A 27551-nucleotide genomic window follows, 5' to 3' on the forward strand; every position below is an offset into this window, starting at 1 on the left:
TACCCAAAGGTAAGAGTAACACGGGAATTGTAACCACCATACTGTTATCTATATAGATATGCAAAGATAGATCCAGACTATCAGTGACAACGCGACACCCTATATATTTAGTAACATTCATTTGAAATACACATAATGTATCGTAATTTTCCCATCAAAGCTCCTCCGATTAGTTACGATTTTACACATTTAAGTTTAATAAAGTTATATTATACGATAAATATTTTATTCTGATAAATTTGTCTAGGAAATAACATAGTTATCAAATTTCCAAATTTGAGAACAGATAGGAATTCCCTAACAACAACAATATATCATCAAAAATCACCGATAATGTGAAACCACCTCTGAGGAATTTTTTTCTTAAAATATACATCTCGTGGAACTAACACTAGCCAAGCGTCCAAATTCGAGATCTGAACTAAAACTTTACCCTAAATTCATAAGGTGGATACTGACCATGAGAATCAAGTGTAATGTAACACGAGTGAATCGACCGAGCGTTACAGGGACAGTGCGCATGCACGTTACTGAAACTCCTCATGTTCACTCAAAATATTAACCTCGTGTAATATGAAATATCGTGTAACGAAGTCGAACTTAAGACGTTCACATTACACTTAAAAGAAGTCAGTGGCCACCTTAATAAATAACCTTTAAACTCATAAAAAATCTCACAAAAATAACACCTGCCACTAAATTGTACTCAAAGTGCATCCTATCGCAATCGTTGCGAAAAATAAGTACATTAATTTGTAACTTAACAATATCAAAACGATATCTAAAAGCAAAATAAAACGCATATTTCGATTAATTAATATACTTAACACTATGGTTATGCTTCTGAAGCGTTAGATTCACTCAAATATTTAACACGTATAAACACCGTTCATACTGGTGCTGCCACAGACCTGACAGGTCTGTGTGCTACTGTGCTCATAACATGATCTATGAAGCACGTAACATACTTTAATATGTGCTCTCTATACTTTAATTGACTTAAATAAGGAATCCTCTTCAGTATAATATAAATAATTATATAATTAGAATATTTTCTCTAACAACAAATATTAATGCCACATTTGATATGTATGAGTTGCTTAGTCAATAGTACATAGTCACATTTAATATCATGATCGCCTACAAAATAAATTCTCTTAAATTCATTAGTATAAGTATATCTACTAAACTATATTGCTTGATGGCTTCCTACAGGTCGCTACCGTAAGGATCCGGCCTCTAGCAGCCTTCGAAGGACCTTCACCAGCCCATTGGCGCATACCTCGGAAACTGTTTAAAAACTTCTCGTGGAAAATCTAATTACTCCTTTATTAAAATCGATGTCAGTAACACTTCATGCTATGAAGAATTATTGCTTAATGGTCGGGAGTGACAGATATTACGTTTTTATGAGTATCTACAGACAGGATGGTGAAGCTCCGAAACGCTTGAGACTAAGGCTTAAGCCGCGTACTCATCAGCGAGTTGTAACCGTACCTGTTACTGTAACCAAATAGCGTGTATCTGTCGTTCGTGGCTCACGAGCAACTCGCAGCCAACCTTCGAATGTCACAAATGGAGCTCGCTGTACCACTCGTGGTTACGGTTCTAATGTGGTCATCGAGTACACATTAGAACGTCATTACTATATCTGTTACAGTTACAACTCGTTAATGAGTACCCGGCGTTACATGTCATTGTGCACTGTGATTCTCGCAACCATATAAAACTGTGCTGTAGAAGTGTCCGTCGACACTCCGAAGTTGAGCCGTCTACAACATTTAATACCCGTTACACTTCGATGTTGCAGTATTGAACTAATGTCCTTTAAAATACTTGAAAATCTCCGAAACTGCTACATTGGTGCAGTTCTACGTAAAACGTCTAAACACTCACATTGGCCGAGCGGAGTCTATGGGATCTAATATAGATACATTTCATACTCGTCTCAGAAAGCCGTTTGCTTGCCGAACGGCTGCACCGGCGGGGGGGCGCTGCTGTTGCCGAAGAGGGGCGTGGGGCCGTCATTGGGGTCGTCTAGGTCGTCGTCATCTGTCTCCAGCGCCGGGTTTATGCGACCCGACTTCTCGTCGGGGCCGACCAGGGTCTGCGCAGCCCCATACAGGCGGCCGGGCACGCCGCCCAGCACAGACATCTGCTCGCCCGCTTCAGACGGCTCGTCCACGCGCCGAATGTCCTCAGGTATGTTGACCACGCAGTTGAAGTAGTCCGACTCTGGGCTCAAGTATCCAGAGTTGAAGAGGAACCTAGAGAGAATGTGCGTACGGTTAAATAAAGTTACGTACACTGCATTAATTAAATAAATACTCCCATTCCAATTCAAAGCGACTTTTGTATTAACCTAAGGTTGACCGCCGTCTGGCTAATGTTGCTTGAGCAATTGCTAGCGATAAATTTCATAGTAGTCAAATATAGCTCATAGTAAACGATAGTAGCCAGTGAACGGTCAGGCAAAAGAAATATCGATAGGGCTTTAGGTACCTGTAATGGGCGCCGCTAATAATGCTAAAGCAGGATGAAATAACACTGATATGTTTCAGACCAAACAAATGCACCAAACACGTCTAGCTCTATGCAGCTCATTACACCTCAAGTAAAATATTTGTTTGTGCAATAAACACAGGATATAAGTAGCCGCCATATATCAATCAGGTATATGAATAAATCTCCGAAACATCGTGGCTCACAAATTGCTTCGCTCCACATTGTTCCTCCCTCGTCACGAGCCTCGACCAGACCTTGCACAATCTCCTTACGAATTTACAATTTTACATGAATACACAGAATAACTATAGACGAAATGGCGAAATAAAGAAGTCACTTGAACTTCGGGCAATTCTGTGAATTCGCGAAGTCGGCAGATTGCTTGCCGATTGCGCGACCTTTGCGCGTCATATAAAAATAAAAAGATCATTAATATTTCTAGGCATTGATACCCAATCTTGCATTAGAAGACTATATTTTTGATTTGATCTTGTATATAAGAATATTTGGAAATCCATCAGCGGTCAAAAATTCGGCCTTCCGAAATTTTTGCATAAAAAACATTACAATCTCATCTGTTTTTGGCTAAAAATATCTTTCTTTTTATCAGAATACGCTAGATGGAAAGTAATACTGTATTTAAATGCCATCTTATTGCGTTTATTTTTACATAGTAAGTTGTGTATGTAAAATAAACGCGCCTTACACACTTTAAGAGCACAACCGACAATTTACAATCAAATCTATGTTTTTCCGCCAATAAAAAGAATAATTGGACTTAAACCTGAGATCCAGTGAACGACTGTGAATTTGGCGTATTCGACTACATAGCTACCACCGTATGCCAGGTTTAAAGATTAACGACAAATTAACGTGAATTATATTTCAAAAATTTGATTCATGTAAAATTGATTAATGTAAAATTTGATGTTATAGTTAGGTAAAGTGGATCCAACGTTTCAATATAAAAGCTCCGTTTAACTAGAGCCCGTCAGAACCAAAAATATCCACTTGTCTTACGTTGTACACTCGAACGTACCTGTACCCTTACCAGGAGTTTTTACGTTTCGACAAATATGACTGTTTTGGTATTTGTTTACGTATTTGCCCATACAAATTCCAATTAGCGCCCCTAGCGGATTGTGTCAGAACTAGGAAATCGTATGGGCCAATACGTAAACAAATACCAAAACAGTCATATTTGTCGAAACGTAAAAACTCCTGGTCAGGGTACTGAGTTGCATCTCATGTTACATGATAGTTATTAGACGTCTGTAACGGGCAGTCGTGCCGCGCGCGCTCTCGCCACTCGCTACCACGTACCACCCTTCACCGCAGCGAATGTACGTGATGGTATAGTCGTGTATAACGTTATGAGAACACAATTGCCGTGCCATCTAAGTACTTCCTAAACTTCCTTTCCTACATATTTCTTTAATATCTTTAATAACACAACGAGGCTACGACGCAACCGTGATGGATGTTAGTTAGTGTTTTTTGGGTATAGTAGATGTCACTCATTTAAAATTTTTGGGTATAATAGATGTTACTCGTCCTTACTCCTTACTAATATTATAAATCCGAAAGTAACTCTGTCTGTGTGTCTGTCTGTCTGTCTGTATGTCTCTTCTTCACGCTTAAACCACTGATCCGATTTTAATGAAATTTTGTACAAAGATAGTCTGAGGCCCGAGAACGGACATAGGATAATTTTTATCCCGGAAATCCCACGGAAACTAGGGATGGCGATCTAAGATCGATTAATCGGAGAATCGTTCTTTTGGATCTTTTGGAAAACGTCGATTATTTTAATCGATATCAGTAAGTATTTAATCGTAAACTATGCATTTGATCAAGTGATGATCTTTAACAAAGTTGTTGTCCATGAGTCAACGAAGGTTTCAGAGTTATAGTTATAGTTACGACCAATATTCGACAAATGGCGCCACTGTCATCCCAATAAAGGTACGAATTTTCAATTTTATGTTATGTTAGTATGTCATATTATTTTGTTTTAAACGCGGGCGAAGCCGCGGGCAAAAACTAGTAACTAAGTAACTTATTAATAAGCTTAACCTAACTTATATAATACAAGGCTCAGCTCTACACCACAGTAGAACATAAGATTTAAACTCTACCCTTGAGAGGGATGCTAGATTCATAAATAGTCGATAAAATATAACGTAATGTTTAATTAGTTATACTAAAAAGGCAATTTAATGAAAGAGCTAAGTACGTGTGTACGTATAAGTACGATAATATACATGAATACTTAAACATCGTTGAGAAAATGTATTTGGATCATGTGCGAAGGCAATTTGCACAAGATGGCGCCGCGATCAAAGGAGAGGAACAAGTACCTCAGACACGTCTCACCGGGGAGTATGCTACTAACTACATAATCGATAATAAGAGATAAGTGCCTACGTCGCCTTTCCTTCATCGCACCACTCGCCGAAGGATGAAGTTCCATCCACATCAACTGGACCCGTGGCGCTCCTCCACGGTTCGGTTTAATAGATCATTTTTGCCGCGTACGTGCAAAATGTGGAATGAACTTCCTCCTGAGGTATTCCCTCAGGACTATGACATGGGGCTCTTCAAGAGGGGTGTAAAAAGAGCTCTCCTTTAAAGCCGGCGATGCATTGGCGACTCCTCTGGTGTTGCAAATGTCCATAGGCGACGGTGACTGCTTTCCATCAGGCAGCCCGTCTGCCTTATCGTTAGGTTACATATAAAAAAAATATATATATATATCGCTTACATAAAGAATAAATTACTTGTAAAGCCATAAGTTTGAGCCATAATTTTGGTAGATCGAAAATAAAGGTATCAATTACTTATAGCTTGAAACAATAATGTTTAACAAATTATAAAATTCTTCCTTATATAGTAGGTGTTTGCAGTACAATTAAAAATGATAATCTAAATGAAAAAAAAAACATTTCAATAATTATTGATTGTAAATTACATGGCTCGTAATGAAACTAATCGCATCTAACATCACACTATTCATGTAGAAAGATAATTATCGCAAATCGCTTTATCGCTAGTAGTGAGTAGGCTTCGAGGGCTAATTGTGTTAGAGCGTACACGAGTACCGCGACAGAGATTAAACAGATTATACATTGTAATGTCAGTTTACATTATATTACATAACGCTATACACAGCCAGTAATTGAAATTAAATCAACGTGAACATTATCAATTTTGCGTAGAGCCTCGTACGCATTTAATTTTCCACTGGATTGTATTAAGATGTTCTTGGTTGTTCAAATTAAATTTATAATCTTAATTACTTACATACTTGCTTATTAAATTATTTGATGTCAAATTATTTGTGTTTCATGACAAATTTTAACAAGTTACTCTAAAACTGTACACTGTAATATGATTTGGAAAAGTAGGTAATTAAATATCGTTTTTAATTACAATGTATTTCTCATTTTCACATAAAAAAAACAAACGAAGTGCTTTATAAAAACTCCTGCGTAATGGAATATTACTTAAAAAATTATATAATCTTTCAGAAGATAAGTGAAAAGATATAATTAAATCTGCTTTCAATTTAACTTACCGTGTTAAATAGAATTATTTTGTTGAAAGAAAACAGAGCTCGAAAAAGATGCTCAAATAAATAAATTATGGGCCGTGTTTGGCGAGATTAAAGGACATCTCGTATTTCTGATTCAAATTAGGCCAATTGGAGCAAACAGAAAATCAAATCAAATTGTGCGATTTACCAAATATTTGATCTCGTTCAAATTTACTGTATATTTATTTGAGCTTTAAGCAAAATTTTCAATAGTATGTCACTTGTCCCAAATTTTGTCAATGCCAATACAGAGGGGGGTAGATCCTAATAAGGCGACATTCGTGTTGAATCTATTATTTCTGTGTCATAACGACAGAGTTAAAAACATGCTAAATCTTTCATACTTACATGGTACACCTGACGTTCAACTAAGGAGTCGGAAGTAACAACGCATACTAGCCGACTTCAGGTAGAACTTCAATCATAGTTGACTTACCATCAGCTGGACTGCATGGACATTGGACATATACCAATGTCAATTCGATATATATATCAATTCGATAGTCTGATCTAAAAAAACTTAATCTTTCATACTCAGTCATTGTGAAGATACGTAATCCTCTGCTAAAACTATAACAATAAGTTCGCATAATAATTACAACTACAGATAGAATCTTTGAACCCCGTTTACATCAGTACCCAGATTAAACAACATTAAGATTATGACCATAAAATGTAAATGTCTTCATAAGACTACATTACCCTTGATTGCCCTTTCCTTACGTTTACTTACCATTTGTTGTAGTTAATTAAACACAAAGGTCGTCACTGACCCTTATTTAAGATAAACAAACCGTAACTTCCCTAATATTACCTTTCCCTAATCTCTTACAATAGGTATACCAACTGACATTGTGTTCTTCTTATCTTCGTATGTATCTTGCCGGGTAATTGAAGCCATATAACAGCAAATAAATTAATTGATGTCTGGGGAAGACCTAGATTACACTCTACCAAATTGTTCCAATGTGGATCAATGGGATACCTATCCATTAACGAAAAAAAAAGTATTAAAAAAAAAAAATATTAAAAAAAATTAAAAATTATACTTACCTTTTATAAAACTTTACACTTTATTACTTAGAATAAAATTATAGAAGTAGCAAACCGGCATGCACTACCCCTGATAGTAAATACTAGCTACTGCCGTAAGATTAGATTCCTACTTGAGGTCGCCCACAAATGCACCGCTTACCCTGAAGACTAAGCTGGAACGCTTAATTATGTCTCGCATAAGTATGTCTCCCTTACCACACCCTTCAAACCACAAAATAGGTGTGGCGGTGGTGCCGCCGCAGTCGAACCGCAGAGGATTGTACCACCTTCAGAATTAACTATTATTAACATAGCCCACTTAGAAAAAACACTTACACAGACAGCCAGGAGATGAACGCGAGCGTGAAGAGCGACATCACCATGGCCATGGTGCGGAAGGGGAAGAGCTGGACCTCTTGCTCGGGGTCCCAGCCAGGGTAGTGGATGAGCGCAGGCAGCCCCAGCAGCTTCTCGCCCCCGGAGAGCCGCACCAGCAGCGCCACGATGTACGCGGCGAGAGAGCCGTACGTGTTGCAGTGCTTCTTGAAGTGCACCACCATCAGCAGTTGGGGGAACAGGATCACGTACACCAGGTCCGAGCACATCGACCTACGACAAAAGGTTAGTTAGTCTTCTTCACTCGCTCACTTCGTTAAATTTAAGTAATCGATTTATAAGTAGTATAACGACACATTTAGTAAGTGCCTTGTAGAACCTATTAAATTAATATAATACAATTAATTTAACAAACAATAAGTAGTAGGTGTGATGTGGTGTGACTGGAATTAATTTCAACCATTCACACGAGGTACGAATCCCAAAAAAAACCCACGCACTTGTTATTTATTATAACCCTATACTTATTTGAAATAAATTATCACCTTACTACAAAAACTACTTACAAAGATGAAAAATTACCGTCATCATGAAGCAATACACTCACATTCGTTGATGTATTAAAAAGTATGCTATTTCCAAATAGAAAAATAGAATAGAATAATAATTTATTCACGGCAAATAAAATGAAAGCAAATAGCACAATTCTCATTCCTATTTATAATGTAAACAGCGATTAAAGAAAATTGACAGCCACGTCTGCCTAGAAGTTGGTACAGCACCTACAGTGGTCATCACTACGTATAGTCTAGCACTATGACTCTGAAAAACACCCTCATTGTAAGGGCGGCATGTTTTCTAGAAGTTAATTTAGTTATTGGGATATAATACTCTCAACCTGTTTTCTAAACCCTTATCCTTGGATGGCTGAAATACAATCATAGGACAATTCAAATGAACCATGTGGAAACCCGCAAAGATAATGACAGGCCCACGTTTCACAACGATATTTGCTTTGTGGCACGTTTTGATGGCACCGATCGCTCATAAACAGTAATGAATGAGTTCAGATTAGGCAGTCGTGAACCAAGGCCCAGTTTGACTGTTCTTGATATAACTCGCTCACGACCAATCATTGTACCATCAGATTCCATGTAATCAAACGTTTCAATTGCCCTAATAATTATTATTTTAATAGTTCTTAAAATACATACGATTACGATATAATTATGCAAAATTCATCATTACCCTGCAATTTGCTTATAATTATAATTGTAATCACTGGTATGCAGTAACGATAAGTAAAACAGTACTATCTATTCTTTATCACAACTTCTTTAAACAACGTAATCGATAGTGAAATATTACCTATAATTTAACAGCTGGATGAAAGAAAGTAGATTACTTTGTTAAGAGAGTGCACCACGTTTATTTCATACATTTAATTTATGTTATACGATTAATCGAATGTTGTAAAGGTCATCAAATCCAATGAAGCGACGGCCAATAAGCGTGACACACCAGCATTAATTAATAGGCCTAGACCAGGCCATGAGAATACTATCTCAACACAACGATCAAATACCGGTAAATGTTTGTCCAAACGAAGGAAATTAAACGAAGTATAAATTATGAAACGCAGAAAAAAGATCAAAATTTGGAGAATTATTTACATTTCAGATCTTATTTTCATTTAATTTTAAGTAGTTTCACATTTCTAAATCGTAGCGGAATAATTAAACACAATACAAACATAAATAACACTTCTTCATCTAATATTCATTGAAGGTTTGTTCTTGGCGGACTACAATAAGAAAACGATGAATAAATAAAGCTAATAATGCCATTTCGCAGATGATTTGCATTTTGTAAAAAAGTCGAGCTAAGGTAAACATGCCTTATTTTTCATACTCATAATTTATTCGCTCGATATTCAATGGATATAAAGAGGCAAAGAAGACTAGCTATTTTTTTGTTCGGCGATCGACGATTCACGGCCGTTAGTAAGAACTAATAATTAATCAATTTTAATCAATTTTGCTTGTCAAAGTTTTGCTTACTTAAGGCAAACTTTTCGATGCTCGATGCAGCTACTAAACGCACAAATCGCAACGCAACCAAACGCACCATTAATACAGTCGCTAAAACGCGCGTTTTTTACTGCAACCGAACGTAGATAGTCGCCAAAGTACAAATCAGCATCGATGCAATCGCCAAAACACGATACCACTGCTAGTAGCTAGTCTACTACGACCGTAAAAGGGACATTATAGTCCTAACATGCGTCTCTATGACGACAGCAATTACACTAATGAGTCACCGGGCGTTACGCATAGTTCTACTAACATGAAACAAGAATCCATTAACACCAGTAACACCTCTTAACAAGCCCATTTCCAGCATGCAACGTTCCACGTACATATTTTCATTCACAAGTGACGTCATAAATGCCCTACGTCATACGGCACTCGCGTGTTACCCCTACACCATATGCTGCTAACTGGGTTGATTGCTAACTGCCTAACAATTCCCTTATTCCGAGCTAACTAGTCCGTTGGCAAGTAAGTAATGCGAAATAAATAATGAGGTTATATAAATTAAAATATGTAGGTAACATAGTTGACATTCATATTTTATTGTCACGTCTTACTTTTTACTGGATTATGAAATTCATCACCAACGTCAATAACATAAATCTTTTTTTTAGATAAATGTAAGGCAAGATACTGGAGCTAGTGCTTCACACTTATTTCCAATATAAATATTACTCCAAAATATCAGTGAAAGAGTACGATTTGAACCCGGACTCCCAGCATGAGAAGCAAATTTCAAACAACTATGTTTGCACAGCCGTGATCTTGTAGAACCGTCGATAGATAAATTTTTAATTCACGTTCAACTTATCTGTATAAGTTTGAAAATAACCCTTCCTTGGTAGTCGGGTAAAAATATAAAGACCAATAATATTTTCTTTTTATATAGAGTGAGCACTTAATATATTTATAGAGCAGTATATACCCCCAGGGTAAATTTACAATTAACAATCGTGCTGGAACAAAAAATAAACCTAGTTTCTATTGAATACCTATACTTATTTCAGTATCCGCACGTAATTGAAATATGAGCACAGTATTTGCTCTCAGTCGAGGATTTTAATTAATCATGCTAGAGTCCGGCTTATGGAGTGTTTGTATAGGGAATTGCCTATCGATTCGTTTTAGCTGTTTAATTATTAAGGAATTAGAAAGAGGGCTTGGATCTCGTTATTTATTCCAATCAACGATAGAAATGTTGGATATTCCACCATGAGCTGCTGAAGTTGTCGCTATTACTCGCTTCCTCTCATGTATATTAGTATTTGTATATTATCGCCTGTTACGACAGGCAGGGGATACCGTAGCCCTATTCTGGTCCCGGAACTACAGGCATAACCTTTATTATTACCTATCCTTATTACATAAAAGTAGACAAGCTGAAGGTGGTAGTACTCTCAGTGGTTCGACTCCGGTGCCACCACCGTCTCACCTATTTCTCCCTATTCACAGTACTGTTAAGCGCTGCTGTGTCCTGGTTTGAAGGGGACATACTTTAACGAGGCGTTCCAGCTTAGTCCTCTGGGGCAGCGGCGCATCTGTGGCGGACCTCAGGTAGGTATATCTAATCTTATCTGGGGTTGATTACATATGTCCGTAGGCGGCAGTAGCCCCTTCCCATCAGGTGGACTGCACGCTCGTCTGCTACTCCTGTGTTCTAAAAAAACGCTATGATTTACGCCAGCGAGTAAAAACATTTAGCGGCCATTATGCGAGAGAGCAACACGACACAATGGAACTATGTCAATGGGCTGGAATAAGTTTCAACTTAAGGCTCACTGCCCATTGTTACGATAGTTGCGTTGGCTACAAGTTTGTCGTTTAAGCTACTAAACAGTCACCTAAACAGCTGCCACTTAATCTAATTTGTTTTTAAGTCGACGAACGATGAAATTATTAGAAAAACCTTTACTTCTAAGTAGGGCCTACATAAACCAACTTTTTAAAAGTCAATTAATTTCATTGCATTACAATGTTTCAGAACAATTTATGTAATACTAATAACTATTTCTACTAACACTACTCGTAGAAATAAGTCTTTTGCTAACAATATGAAACTTTTTAATCTGAAAAATAAATTAATTGTCTTATAAAACACAAAGTAGTTGCTGAGCTTCTCCTATCAGTCGCATTGCAATAATAAATCGTGCGACCAGTTGCTTAAACGATAGTGTCCAAGAGGCGGTCAACCTTAGAGTCATTAGATCATGATAATGCAACACCATTAGTTTTATATGGGATCAACGCACCACGGACAGTTATTTCAACAGCCACTGCACCTGCCATAGCCGAATGTCCCATGTATTGATATGGTGTTGAAGGATAAATGCATGTCATCGTTTATATTAAGACGTGATGCGATGTTGGTGGTTAGATTTTAGCGGCACCGATGTCACACTTATTTCTGTTTTTATTCAAGCCGGTCTGCGCTGTTATATTCTGGCTTGGGTGTGGTATATCAAATATTATAATGGTCGGCGTTACTACTACAGCTACGTGAGCTGAGCTGAAGATTTTTTACCTTTAAGTGTTACATAGCAAAATTGAATTCTAAATTGAAATGAAATGAAATGAAATATATTTATTTGTATAGGCCAACGGCGACATTTACAAATTGTACAGTTGTACGACAGTTACAATATTTTCTTAAACTACTACCGGATCGGAACGCGACCTCTACTGAGAAGATCCGGTAAGAGACTCGTGGGTTTGTCTTTTTTTTAATAATAATTATTCTCTTTTTTTAATGCCGTCTTTTTTTTTGTACATTGAATATCAGATAAAAAATAGGCCACCGTTATTTTTGTGTACATGCTCCTTGTAACTGGTAACAAATATAATGAGAGGTTACTTAGACATGCATTATTTAAGTTTAGAATTATCGGACATTAAAATAAGTATTCTAAAAAAATAAGTAAAATAACTTTTATTCAAAATTAAAATCGTTCTATGCAAATTCTATATTAAATATAAGTAAATCATATATCCAACGTAATAACTAACATTATTTCTATTAACAAGCTGTTGCACTTCAAGTATATTATTTAACTAGTAGTTTCCTTATGGCTTGTTATGAATACTTCGAACAGCTAATAGTTGATCGAAGCCTCATCGACAACTCAATTAAATACTTCCACATATACACACGACATAATATATACCACATCTTTATTTATCATACAATGGATCTGTTCTATCAATAACACTAGCACAACAGATAAGCATCCACATCTATTCAATACATTAATACGAACCCAATCAAGCACGTCATTATCACAAGAATCGATAACACTTAAGTACTTACGGGAAGCGGCAGGTACAGTAATTACTACCTTCCTGATTAAATCTGTCATCTCTGTTATCGACGTATTACCACATAGGAAGGCTCTATTTACATTATAAAGTTCCGTTGAGCTAACTAGAGTTACTTACTGTTTAAATACTCATCTTATTATCAAATCTACTCATTTTACAAATGGGACACACTTCAGATTAATATTGAGTAGTTTTGTGGACAGCGGACTTATATATGATGCGTTAGAAGCTTCCATACAAGACAGTAACCACTTATCCTCGTGTGAACTGCATATTCGTAGATTATTTTTATATAAAAAAAAACAAAAGCTACTACGTAGTCATAGATTAGTAAAGATTACTCACTCCTAACAAGAAAATGTACCCAGTTTTGAAAAATGAAATAGTTGCGTAAAAAAGTTTTGCCACGTCTCCGTGCTAAAATGTCCCTAAAATATTTGAAATTATTATTTATTTATTACTTAAATTACGCAGTATTCGTTATTTATTCGTAAATTTTCTCTAAAATGTTTTTATTTGTCAAGAATTAAAAAAAGAACTTACTAAAATAAGCCGTTTGTGGCTTCATTCAATTTCAAGGAGGCGAAGTATCTTTACTAATCTATGTACGTAGTATAAAAATATATCAGGTTATTTGACTTTCTCCTTACTTACACTATTTCTTTTCCTTTTAATAACCATTCTTGTTGTTATACTAAGAAATACTATCGAACAAGAATAATTAGCATAGTAGGTACACGGTGTGAAACGATGATCATTTCGTCACCACATAACAGCGTACAACGGTAACGACAGATTTTCACGCACGATTGTATGTTCTCTGTATTACACGAATAGAATTGTCAGATCTTAATTATTACGTCAATACATTCCACTTACGTAATTCATACTCAAAATACTGGACAGATTCTTTAAAATATACACTTTGTCATTGTTGGAAAAGAATCGAATAAATGTTTTTTTTTTGTCCCGAACTGCTTGGGTATTGAGACCAAAAATTCCTATGCTACCTCCATAACCGTGGCATTTAAAGTTAGAGTATGGGAAATCCCTCAGTTAATCACCTAATTCACACAAAGCGATGCCTAACTAATTACCAAGTAAAATCTAAACCAACTAAACTATTCCAGAAGTTTGAATATTTTACTGAGGCTGACTCTGTGACTTCTAATTTACATAATTTATAATTTCTAAGACACGAGCCGTACCAATTTAGTCCTCGAACGTAGCAACGCATCTGTTGCTGACCTAAGGCCGGAATCTTATTATATTTGGGCTTGATCACCGATATCCATGACCACTTAGTATCGAGTGAACTGTATTCGCATTTCCTACTTTTACATCATAAAAAAAATTACGCGTCAAAGTTGTTACCATGGTGGTCCTTTGACAGCCCTATTTTAGCCGGCTTGCGAAATCCGTATCACGAGGCGACCATTCGCAGTAATGATCCATAAAGCGGTGACGGGACGAGCTCAGGGTTATTATCGAATGTTACACAACCACAAACATTCACGAGCCCTAACATGGACCTACCAGATATGATCTACACGCATCTGAATATGGAGAAGGGATGAGACAATCACCATACAATATAAAATTATCGTGAGGTTAATGTAATTCGGATATCAACAGATTTCTTTCTTAACTGTCAGTTCAATGTAAGTAAACATACTGAGTTAACGAAGTAGATATGAGAACATGTTTTTTTTTTTTTTAATTTACACTACACTACTCTATTTGAATAGGTAATCGTAAGAAATATTCAACGGTATAAATTCTATGAGACCAAGAGATTAAAAATATATAAGACATTGTCAAGATTTTCATTCAAAAAATTTTTGCCGACATTACACTAACTCTGTAGGTACTCATATTAGATTAGTTAGTAGTCGCCATATATTTCATCTATACTAATTAAATAACCAATTGCTATCTCATAGTATCTCTAAATAGTGGATGACAATTTACTACGAGTATTATAACGTAATTATATATTACTTGTATAAAACTTATACAATGTTAAAAGTTAACGATGTTATAACATAAACAAAAGCATATAGTTGGTACTCACCAGAGGCCGTAGATGGAGGGGATGGTGAGCGCCATGATGGTGGACAGCACGCCCACCACCAGAATGGAGACGCGCATCACCCAGATGATCTCCATCTCCGACGCCCGCTGTCTGAAGATCAGCTTGTACACGTTCCTAGACAAACAATAGATTATAATACATACAAAAATATTATTTCATTATGAAAACTTCGTATTTAAAATAATACAATAAATTATTATTAATTGCTATCAACAATGATATCTACTGTTTTATAAAATAATTTTATTTCCGATTAAGTAATCGCTGATCAGTCTAGTAGTAGCACTTATATGTAAAGTTCATGGTAAAGTATTAGAAAGTTTACATTTGTGGTAAATTTCCAACGAATATATTTTATCCGCCATTGAGGAAAAACGACACGATCACTGGAACGAGATGCCATCGGAACATCTGCAGAATAAGCAACGAGGAAGATGTATCTATCCACCCATTTATTAATACATCATTTATTCAAACGTGGTTTGACTTCGAATGCAATGTCATCATATGTAGGTATTTCTGCGTGAAAAGGGTGAGGTAAATAACACTCTTAGCCCTCAGAGGTAGTCATGCATTTCTGACCGACCTCAGTTACTTCCAACACATACATTGGTAGCTGTTCAATCAGGTATTGTATATTACGTAAGCACCTATATCTATATACATTTTATACAAAATATCACAAATTCGTTGCTTATATCATATAAAAAAATCAAGACACAGTTATTTACCTCGCGAACATAGAAGAAGCGCTGAGCACGCTAGAGTCAGCTGAGGACATGACCGCGGCGGACACGGCGCCCAGACCGAAGAAGGAGACGAAGTCTGGAGTCAGGTGCTGCAGCACCAGGGGCAGGATCATCGACGTCTGGTCGGAGGTCAGCTCGCCGTTCTCCGTCAACGGCCCGTGGAAGTCGGTCTCATTCCACGCTGTCAACAAAAAAATCTAATAGAACCGGCGGTAGCTTGACTTTGGTGTAACTACTACCACTACCGTGACCCCTTATACCGTATCTAAGGTAAATGTATATATGAAAATATATTAAATAAAATTAGATTAGAATACGTTCTAAAAAGTAAATTTGCTATGAAACAATTAAGGACCTACTCAAAGATTCAATTTACGAATGAGAAAACTGTGATTACCTTGAAACTTTCAGTCTCGAAAACTTTTTATTACAATACTACGACTTTGAAGAATAGCAAAAATACTAAGCAGGTTTTCATTATAACTAATGATGCTACACGAAAAACCTGCTTATTACGTTTATTAATGATTAAAATGAGATTTCCGTTCTTCTTAGTAATCATTAAAAAGCGAACACCTCTTCAATCTGTTGTAGATTTGTTTGGAAGGACGCCAACTCGGTCCAGAATTCGTATAACGCCATTATTTGAAATAACTTGAATGTGTTTTTATATTCTGGACGTGATATTTTATGACTATTGATAGCTATTAAAATAGCACTTATCGTATTAACAATTCTAGGGTTTTGACTTTCTTTATTTAGCATTAATCATTACCGACATTCAGTTGTTTTTTTTCAATTTTTTATTAGTTTGCTTCCAAAAACTCATCAAGCATTCATCTATTCTTTATTCATCTACTAATATAAATTACTCATATAATTATTTTCTATACTGAAATGACTGAACATTCAATGTTAAGAAATATATATAAATCACAATAAATAAGATATGTGGCTACTGCCGCCGATGGACAGCTAGGCAGTAGGCGGTAGGCAATCCCAGATAGAATAATATTCCTATTTGAGGTCGGCCACTGATGCGCCGACCTCAAATATCTCACTATCCCTGAGGACTAAGCTGGAACGCCTAGGAAAAGTATGTCTCCCTTAACACAGCCTATAAACCAGAGCACAGCAGCTCTTAACACTGTTGTTATAAAGTAAAAATAAGTGTGGCGGAGGTGCCGCCGGAGTCGAACCACAAAGAGATCTACCACCTTAAGATAATGCGTATTGACTAACCAGTGGCCTTAGCAATGGCACCGATGAGCACGGGCGGTATTGCCATGAAGATACAGCCAATAGCGGCCACGTAGGACAGCACCTGCGCGCGCCCGGCAGTCTTGCTACTCAGCACTCGTTGGAAGTATACCTGGACGACAATACCCGCTCTAGGTTAACCCGAAATAAAGCTTCGAGCATAAGGTTAGTTATAAAAAGCGCATTTTAAGAAAAGGCAACAACCTATTAATTCACTTAAACCACATAAAATGTTGTAAATTATGGAAAAAAGTTACAAAACAATACATACACACTTAGTCAGAGAGAAACTACGAGAATCTTACGTACTCCGTATATGGAAGAATTTATAAAAAAAAAAAGATATATATTTAAATATAGATGCCACTATATTTGGACCATATCATATAAAAAAAACATTGCGTTCTTAATTATCATTGACATTAACTATTTAAATATAAGTCACAAGTAATAATCCCACTAACCTGCCACGGAATACCACCGAAGATGAGCAGCAGACCGTAATCCAGGTAGAACCAGTAATACTCCGAGTCAACCTTGCCTATCCAGTCCACCTCCATGGAGCCGAGCGGCTTGACGTGGTCGTTGGCCCAGGCGAAGGGGATGCACATCCAGAGACCGATGAAGATGCAGAACAGCTGGATGACGTCAGTATACGCGACGGAGTACAACCCTCCGAACAGCGTGTAGAAGACCGCCACGCAGGCGCTGAAGATGACAGACGTACGGTGGTCCATGTCGATGATGACGGCCAGGGTCGCGCCTGTGGACAAGACATCGTAAGCCTATGGAATCGATCCTAATTCTAAAAAAAAATGTAATTTCTTAAGTGCTGGTAGAAAAATAAACAAAAATTACACATTATTATTGTTCTTGCAAATTGTCATATGAAAATTGAGATTGCAGAATATTTACGAAATTTGGTATACATAATACGTGGAGAATTTCGCTTATGGTGACATGATTGTCGTTAGAAGATGCATAATAATAATTAAATAATAAGTATGTTCATCACTTGTGTCGGCCTCCTGTTATTAAATAATGATATTGGCCAAACTTTTGACGCATAAATTTTCTATAGATTTTTTATCAGAGGAATGTATACTTACTGAGATTAAGTTAGATCTAATTTGATATAAGAGTTACATGGTATTCAATTCTCCTCGTTCTCGTTCATATTTCATGAAAATATTTATATCAACAGTCAACACCTATTTCCAGTTCAAAGAAAATATGAAGTAGTTTTCCGGAAGGCGTCATAATAGATTATTTAGTTGAATAGTTCCCGGAATAGCGTCCCCGCCGAGCGCACGCAAAGCTTCGCCAACAAAAGCTCCCCCAGCTTACAACTTCGGGTTAGTATTAAAGCTCGCTAAGTTATTTCTGCCAATCAATCAAACGCAACTTTGTATAACTTTGATTAAAAGTTCCTGCGGTGTTCATATTAGATTGGTATTGGCAGATTCATAAGTGAGTGAGATGAGATTGCAGGCTTTCTCAATCCATGTAACGTTATCATGAATATACAAACAGGGTAAAAATCTCTTCTAAAAGAGTTTAATAATATTTATTAGGATAGATTTACGCCCAGAAGTGGAATAGTGAAGGATCAATAACGATGATGAAAAAATAAACGCAAATAAAATAATTTAATATTTGAGTAAGAGCGTAAATGACCATATCATAATGATGTCCATTATTTGTGTGAAACGTTTTCAAAATGATTACTATCTATATATTTAACTAGTAATAACTATTTAAAACTCAAAGAACTCATAAAGTTCACGGAAAAGAAATAAAACGTTAAAAACATATTTTCAAAATATATATTATAGAACTAAGATGTGTACACCAGTATCTACTTAGATGATTGATAAATTTATATTATGTTGCAAAAGCAGACCAAAGCTAACTCAAATAGAAGCTGGCTCTTTGAAATGCTCGCAACTTGTATGCTCAAAGACTCTCTTCAGTCGTATACGTCACAAATGTATCCTTTAATTAACCTTCAACCAACTGTAGCCTCGATGTTTTCTTTAGAGATAACATCTCTGAAGTTACTCTAAGGGTAAAATTATTTCATTTGAGTTTCAGCTGCAGTGACGTCATTTATGACGGCATTTATATGTCTACCTTAAAGCTGATGTATCATATCCTGATGGCAGTAGCAGTAGTAGATACCACAGCAATATAGACTGAAGGGAAGAAATAAAACACAAAATAATTATAACATAAAATTCTTTTTAGCCTTGCTACAGTATACCATATGTAGATATATACAGATGTTTCATAAGACTCAAAGCATAATAATATCATTAATTCAATGTTTTATAGGTAGGTACATCAGATACATAAAGTAGACCAAAGCGCTAGAGAAACAGTGTTGATTAATTCGCAAAGTTTGCTAATTCAGTGCTTAGATCGGCAATTTTGTACGGCACGAAGCCCCTAATGATCCTGAGTTTCCACCTCATTTGCCGCAAATGAGTTTACCACACATTCAAAATGGAGAATTGTTGGCACAAAGTAAATACCTCAAATACCAAGAAAATCAATAACCAGTTACTTAATGACCTGTGACCTAAATATATTATATTTCTTACTGTATTTTATATATAGTAGTAGCAAACGAGCATGCAGTCCAGCTCATGGTAAGTGGCTACTGCCGCCCATGGATATCTATAATCAATCCCAGTTAGTATTAGATTCCTACCTGAGGTCAGCCACAGATACGCCGCTACCTCTGAGGACTAAGCTGGAACGCCTCAGAAAAGTACGTCTCCCTTACCACACCCCTCAAACCAGAACACAGCAGAGCTTGACACTGCTATTATTAGGTAGAAATAGGTGCAGTGGTGCCGCCTAAGTCGATCCACCAAATGACTCTACCTTCAAATTTTGAACACGATTTTTGAGCAAAACTAAACTGGACATGGACATGGTATACATGATTATCCAGAATCGTTCAATTGCGTATGAAAGCAGGAACTGCTCAGGGTGTAAGAATAGGGCTGAGTAAGCAAAATAGGCTACGAAAACTGTTTATATCAGCACTCTCTTTTGCGTCTTCAATTTTATTCAATAACAACTCCTTTAAAAGTTTCTACCTCAAAATACGGTGGTAATACGTTCTAGATCAACTTACAAATTTTTCAACGTCATCATCAACTTTCGGTACTTCAAAAAGCGTGGGAAGGTCTCGTGGTATAACTGCGTACAATAGTTGTACAAGTCGAATTTCAGCGCTTCTGAACGCAACCTTTGCCCTTTACCGCCCACCCACGCCCACGCGGCGCTACATACAAATTTATATGTATACTGGATACTTTTTAGACTAATTATGGATACTTCTTAAAAGTAAAACCAATATAATAAGCGCAACAAAAGAATGGGAAATCGTTTTAACAATCAGTAATAATCACTGGTAGCTCTATGGCATCTCTATGGCTACTCTATGTGTCACATATTATTTCTCATATCACGTATAATATCTTCGGTTCCTGGTAAGACGAACCTTACGCTTCAAACGGCATTTTGAAAAATTTACCTATATTGTCGTAGTAGAAATATTTTGACCTCTGTATAAAATATTTGATGCTCAGAAGCATTAGGTACGTCCGTTTCTTTGTAAATTACTATTATAGTTCTTGTTTTAAATCGTATTTGGATCTAGGGCGCTCGGGTCGGGACACGACCCTAAAAATATCACATATGCTATACTAACACACAGCGGACCCTGTTTGGGTATGATATGAATTTTAATTTGGCAAAAACCTAGCTACAAAACCTCCACAAATAATGTTCTGGGCCTCTCTTAAATGTAGGCAACGACTGACACAAGAAGCAAGAATTTGAAACAACATTTTCCGTAGACATTAAAGACAAAATTTTAACATTTTTCATGCACTACGATAAAGCAGTTGCAGATGCTTGTAAAAATAATCTCGTGAGTAGCTCTCAGATTAAATATAACGTGGAGTGGCTCCTCTCCGATGTAAATGGAAGTATAGTCGCCCCAGACCTCGTCGGCTCTGAATATTTTACCACCGACTACACTAACCCGACCTTATTCTAACCTTCCAAATATACTATACTTGCATATTTATAAATCATCCCTGAGAATCAAGTGAGCCTTTTGAACTTTCAGACGTGCTTAAGAAATAATTGGTATCAGATGTAAATTGTTGATGTCATTAAATAAAAACATACATATTTAGGTTGTCGTTGAAACGTGGACGACGTGGTGAAACGTTGAAGCATGCAGCTCAACTGATAATAAGTGGTCACTACCACTCCTCTCCCGAGGATTAAAATTAGAAGAGTTTCTCAATATAATCATAAGAGTTAATCAAAATTCATAACTCATGTTACAATGTACCGCTGAGGCTCTAACACGTCGTCCATTACAAAAACCACACGACAGAACGTCTGCTGCTGAATCAATATTGGTCGAATAATTTACTTTCGCAGCTCAACCACGGGATTATATTACCAGTAGACCGAAATTTGCGCATCAAATCTAGAAATCCCTAATTCCCTACCATTACGGTACCTTTTTCGTCATTTTGTTCATAGAAAATGTTAACACTTTTGAAACAAATTATATTTTTACGTCTGCACCTAAACCAGAAAGTACCAGTTTTATAGCATCGAATATTCCATTAGTCAATTCGCAATAAGGGAACGTAGTACAATTCCGAGAAACTAAAGATGAATATTCATTTGTAAGTTAGACACTTTTCCGATACTTTCTGTTCTATTTCACAAAAGACGCTAACTTCGTATTGTAGGAAGATGTCAGAAAAGTGGCGGAATAAGACGCTTATTTGTTATTTGTAATGTTAATGCCAAGAGGTACGTCGGCTCTATTCAATTCTATTTTATCTTGTTTTCTACGAAATAAGCGCACAAAGATATATTACATTCTAGCACAGCGACCGCGACTTTGTCAGTTTTAACTCAAATTGAAAAATGAAAATAATTTCCCGCAAATTAAAATAAGATTTTAAAAAAAAAATTCAATTTGCGCCAAATTATAAACAACCTATTTTTTTTTCAACGTGCCCAATTTCTTGAACAACTAAAATAATGATCAATATGCGACGATTCTTTCGTTACATAATTTTTTTGTTTATCTTGTGATAGATTTTTTGCTACTACAGTATGTCTCTATAGACATACCTATATTTTACCAAGTTCATTATTATATTTCATAAAATAATTTTATCATAATTTATCCCATTCAGTATATTTTACCAACAAACAAATCTTTTATTTTTACTAATCTCAGGAAAATTCGAATCCTCGAAGTTATGCTATAACTATAAAGGAAAGATGAAGCTATGTCTTACAAAAGTGGAGGAAACTGAAAATAACTAGCTTGTAACTCTAAAATAAGATAGATTTAAAAGCAAAGTTCAGCTGAGGGAGGTTGTTCATAAGAGCTGTGCGGCCGCGTAGCTGGAGGGCAGCGGGGGCACCAGGGGTGAGGGCGGGGGTGCCGAGTGACAGCTCAGTAGTTTAGTACAAATGAAAAATACTTAGGAAAAAGCTATTTCCCAAACTTATAATATTGTTATTAATACAAGGTAGATTGTTGACGAAATTCAGGTTAGAGCTCGTGCTACTTTTTCCGCGAAGAAGGAGATAAAGGTCGCTTACAAGAGAAACATAAGAAAGCAAGTTTAATGATACTTAACCATTTTTGCTCCCCCTACTTGTCTCTTTTAGGTATAATTTCTTACCCAAAATCAAGAGTACCAAGAGCTTACATATAACGCGACTACGATCTGCATTGTGCAAAAACATAGAAGTTGTTGTAGATTTTCAAAGAGATGAGTGGCAGATATTACTTACCAATCACCATCAGTTGAATTGCATGATTCATGCTATTTCAATCATATAAAAAAGACTTCACTTACCCAGAGCAGCAAGGATACCCGCCGCCCAGAAAACCTCTCCACAAAGGGCAGGCAGGAACAGCAGACCGCCCATCCGGCTGCCGAAAGAGTCCTGCAGCGGGTCCAGCATGGTCACGTAGCCCTGTTTCCGCATCGGGTTCGCGAAGAATATACCCCCTAGGAACAACAATAATCCTTCAGAAAAATAATAATCTAAATCTAAATTCATAAAGTGGCTTCTTAAATACATCTTCCAAAATTGGCTGATGACCCTTGTAGCGATCACCATACCGGTCTCACGCGCAATGGGTTGCGGATACGAAATAATCAATTTAGATTTCCGTTCTGAGTCCATTTGTTTGTGTACTCATCTTTGTGTTTATCTATAGCACCCACGACACGGATCATAATCCTGGTGTATGAATGTAAAAATCGTTTCATGTCGTATTACCTAAGCCTTAATTGTCTTAATAAAAGTTTAAATTCGTACAAACAAAACATTGAATCAATTCGTTCCACATATCGAGAATAAGTGCCAATGCATGTAAGTTATCAATGTAGAGCTGAATGTTGAGATATTTTCGAAACAATAGACCAACCCGACAAGAGGTTTATGCACAAGAGCCGTCGGACAAAAGGTACGAAAGTATACAATTTACAAAATCGTACAGCTTGAAACAATACTTGCTTGAGCTTCAGTTTGAGAACAAAACAAACTTAAATTAATGCAAACTCAAATGGGGAAGGATATGTGCATTTATAATAATCCTTGAAAATATGGAAAGTTACACTTTGTTCATCAAATTTACAAAAAATATTAAAATAATATACACATACCAAAATATTGCAATTAATTTACAGTTATGTAGTACTGCGGTGGAATATATTTCTATCTATTCCTTAGCCCTTAAACCCCAGTAAACTTTTTCTTGAACAATTTTCTCCTATAATAAATAATTTATAATTTCCATGCGCATATCTATTCTAGAAATAACAACAATTAATAAACATAAATTAACATATTAGGTATACAACTTAAAAAATATTAATCCTTATTAATCCTTACTAATATTATAAATCCGAAAGTAACTCTGTGTGTTGTCAAAAACCACACTGTCTGTCTGTCTGGTTGTCTATTCTTCACGCCTAAACCACTGAACCGATTTTAATGAAATTTTGTACAAAGATAGTCTGAGATCAGAGAAAGGACATTGGTTTTTATCCCGGAAATCCCACGGGAACTAGGGATGGCGATCTAACAACGATTAATCGGAGAATCGAACTCGTGGGCCCAACACATCGATTATTTTTATCGATATTAGTAACGATTGAATCGTAAACTATGCATTTGATCAAGTAATGATCTTTAGCAAAGTTGAAGGTACGAATTTTCAGTTTTATATATGTTAGTATGTTATGTTTGTATATTATTTTCTTTTAAACGCGGGCGAAGCCGTAGACAAAAACTAGTGTAAAATAAATATTTAAATGATCTTCTTCTATTTAGTTTAGATTTAATTTAACTTGCCTAATTTAAGCAATCATAATATGAAACATCAAGAAATCCCCGGATACTATACACATATATAGAACAGACTAGAAATCATATTAATTATGAAACTGCAATTATGTCTGTCAATAGCAGACGAGGCACGTATTCAATCAACACAACATAATTATAGTTACATTCTACATACTATTCGTATACTTATGGCTGCAAATAATTAGCGTGTACTGACCTAGGTTAACTAGAACTAATTATGGACACGTTCTACTGTAGCGGAGATATTATAAGACCTACTCAGATTTTAATATGACGAACTGTGTTGTGCAGCGATCACCATACTTGTGTCACACGCAGAGTGGTAGTAACGGTATGTTCAAACTATTATATTTGATGTACTACCGCCATCTATTTATATAAGGCGACCAAATTAATTCTCAAAGGTGACAGCGCATCAGTGATTGTTTTCAGATAAAACCCCTGTTCAATACGGACTCGAGTATAGATGTCCATGGACGGCAATGATCACCATAAGGTAGAATGAACGCTTGTTTGCTTCTACAGTATTATAAAAAAGGCTCTAACTTTGATTCCCGTTCTTGGCAGACATCCTATTATTATTTCAACCTTAATATAATGATGACAAATATTGACCATTCAGAAAATCCTAGAGTTCGGCTATGAGCGTAGAAAACTTTATAAATTTATGTAAATGTAAAAATACATAAATAATAACAAGTTCATAAAAGAGTCATCAAGTAAAATAAGGTAAAAGATAATATCGCTCCTCCGTTAATTATATCAGGGATTAATTATGAAGATGTCTTCCTCATCTCGTGGTCAATATTAAAATGATAAAAGACTTTCTTGGGATATTTCTGGGCGGCGGAAATCCTATTAGGCACCGCTAGGTACGTTTCCTTCATCTGACAGCGGTATAAAGGACTTAGGATAGGGATTAAGAAGTCTTACAAAGTTCTAACATATATGAATAATATTGAATAATAAGGGTGGTAGAGAACCTAGCTTGTTGGTATAATATATGTTTTATTAGCAAACTACCATCTTTTCCTTAAAATGTCCTTAATACAAGAACAAAGCAGCGATTAAGACTACTGTTATTAGTTTGAAATAGGTGTAGAGGTGGTGCCACCATCATAAGATGGTCATTATATTATGTTTAATAAATAAGACTCCTTTAATCAATATGAAGTGACGTAGCCAATTAACTGATATGTTATATATTAACTGCCAATTAGGAATTTATAGGCTTCAGTGACGAATTATTCTTTCACATAATTTGGTTTACCCGGGGAGGTACCACCGCCACACTTATTCTAACGTGAAGATGGCTGTGACATCAGGTGAACTGCAAATTCTTTTTTTTATTGTATAGATTTCATAGATTTTAAAAATTGTAGAATGATAGTTATGTGCAACTATCATCATATTATTCCGTCTACGTATATTAGATTTGGATATAATATCTACCAATATGAACCTCCCCAGATATTGGTAAGCAGATGTAGAGACTTAAGGGTAAGGTTCCATATCGTTATCCATATCGTGCATATCCATGTAATTACTATTCCAATACTTACCAAACACTAAGGAGAGAGCGTATCCAAACGGTGCCTGGCACCAGACCAGCCCGCTCGTGTAGATGGCCTCCGCTGTGCCGTTGATGTAGCCTCCGCCCACCCATGTCGCTGCAAACAATCAACTTTGCTTAATGCTTATCTAATTCTGTTCATTTTAAATATTCATGTTCAGTTTCTAAGTTTCAGGTTCGAAAGAATCAATATTGATTAATGATTCACTATTTGAGTTTTTAACGAATTACTTTCAGAAATTGACAAAACATCTATTAGTCAGAGATAATACATTCTTAAATGAGGCCTTCTCCATACCTGTCATGGTAAATATGCCGACGAAGAGGCCGATGGACCTCCCGGCCAGCATGACCTCCTCCTCCGAGTCATTGCCCGCAGGCTTCTTCCGGCCCGCCCAGATGCCCACGGCCAGGATCAGCACGTAGAACAGGATGATCGAGATCACGCCCGCTATGTTGATCATCTTGACTTTTTAATGTACCTGCGACAAATCGTAGGAAATACTGTTTAGTAAGATATAAAAGTAATTTTCTGAATGTCCCTCTAATAATCAGAGTAATGAACTATTGACCCTAGGAAAAATGGGTATGTGCCCACCTACTACGTCACTGAACATCCAACGATCTTTGTGGAAAAACAACGATATTCGTTTCAAGGCGATAGAAATTATAGAGTCAAGTAAGAATGACACGGTAGCGGAAGAACTAGATAAGTAGAAAAGTAGCCCTTTATCGTGTTAGTCTCTTGGTCTTTTATGTAAGATAGTATTCGTTCATTCGAATATCTTTGTACCGTTATATTCCAATTTGTACCAAACAGCTGACCTTCATCTCCACTATTGATTTAATAGTGTCCCGCAGTTGTATAAATAATAAAATTATAACATCTCACCTGTTTAGACTTTTTGATAAGCTCTTTTAAGCCCTCCGCAGCCTTCCGCACCCTGCCAACGACGTTTTGCCAGATTTCATTCGCACCAAAGAGCAGTAGAAATACGATCCATCATAAAATATATTAATATATTACTTTAAATATAACACTACTGATATGTCACTCGTATAGTTGTCGCTGTGCCCTATCGAGACGGTCCCGGGTCGTGTCGACGAGCCCTTACATGTTAGGCCTGGTGCGAGCGCAGCTGTCGCCCCACCGAAGGGAGGTTTTCTGCGAGGGGCTATTCCTGGTCCTAAAGCTTAGCCCGCACATGAGCGCGCGTTCCCCCGGCCACAGACATCAAAACCAGTGTCGTTTGCCGCGTTACGTAACCCGTCGTGTCCACATTCCACGAGCTCACGTGTGAGATGTGACAGGTCGTGGCGGGCCGAGTCGGGCGGCGAGGTGCGCCGGGCCGAGCCAATCGATCCCTTGACGTCATTGGTCGCGGCCCGCCGCCACCGCGCATGCCCCGAACCTCCCACTCACCACTCCTACCACGCGACCAGCCACCCTAGGAGTGTTCGTCGTACATTTCGCACCAAAACTAACTGTATCCAAAATTCTCCCGCACGATTTCCGCCTTGTAAGTTGTTCTTGGAGAAAATGTTGCACCCC

General features: G+C 36.8%; 1 protein-coding gene across 1 annotated transcript; it reads right to left on the bottom strand.

The window, feature by feature from the left end:
- Positions 1–1627: 1627 nt before the first annotated feature.
- ChT (choline transporter) lies at positions 1628–27325 on the bottom strand. The gene is made up of 10 exons (XM_073073355.1): positions 26892–27325; positions 26298–26481; positions 25989–26096; positions 22905–23060; positions 17448–17746; positions 16966–17095; positions 15706–15904; positions 14954–15088; positions 7472–7744; positions 1628–2267 (listed from the first exon to the last, which is right to left on the bottom strand). Exons 2-10 carry the CDS (start codon positions 26461–26463, stop codon positions 1949–1951), a joined length of 1785 nt encoding a protein of 594 aa, XP_072929456.1. The 5' UTR covers positions 26464–26481; positions 26892–27325; the 3' UTR covers positions 1628–1948.
- Between the last annotated feature and the right edge of the window lie 226 nt (positions 27326–27551).

Source organism: Epargyreus clarus, unplaced genomic scaffold, assembly GCF_041222505.1.
Source record: "Epargyreus clarus isolate Ecla_fem2 unplaced genomic scaffold, WU_Ecla_fem_2.2 ptg000005l, whole genome shotgun sequence".
Taxonomy (NCBI): domain Eukaryota; kingdom Metazoa; phylum Arthropoda; class Insecta; order Lepidoptera; family Hesperiidae; genus Epargyreus; species Epargyreus clarus.

Bases quoted from the DNA above. Each gene is read 5' to 3' on its own strand.
- ChT (XM_073073355.1), bottom strand. From the start codon at position 26,463: ATGATCAACATAGCGGGCGTGATCTCGATCATCCTGTTCTACGTGCTG. The intron at 17,096-17,447 runs GTTAGTGGGATT...ATTGTCGTCCAG, and splicing joins TCGGTGGTATTCCGTGGCAG to GTATACTTCCAACGAGTGCT. The intron at 2,268-7,471 runs GTAAGTGTTTTT...CATTCTCTCTAG, and splicing joins TTCATCTCCTGGCTGTCTGT to GTTCCTCTTCAACTCTGGAT.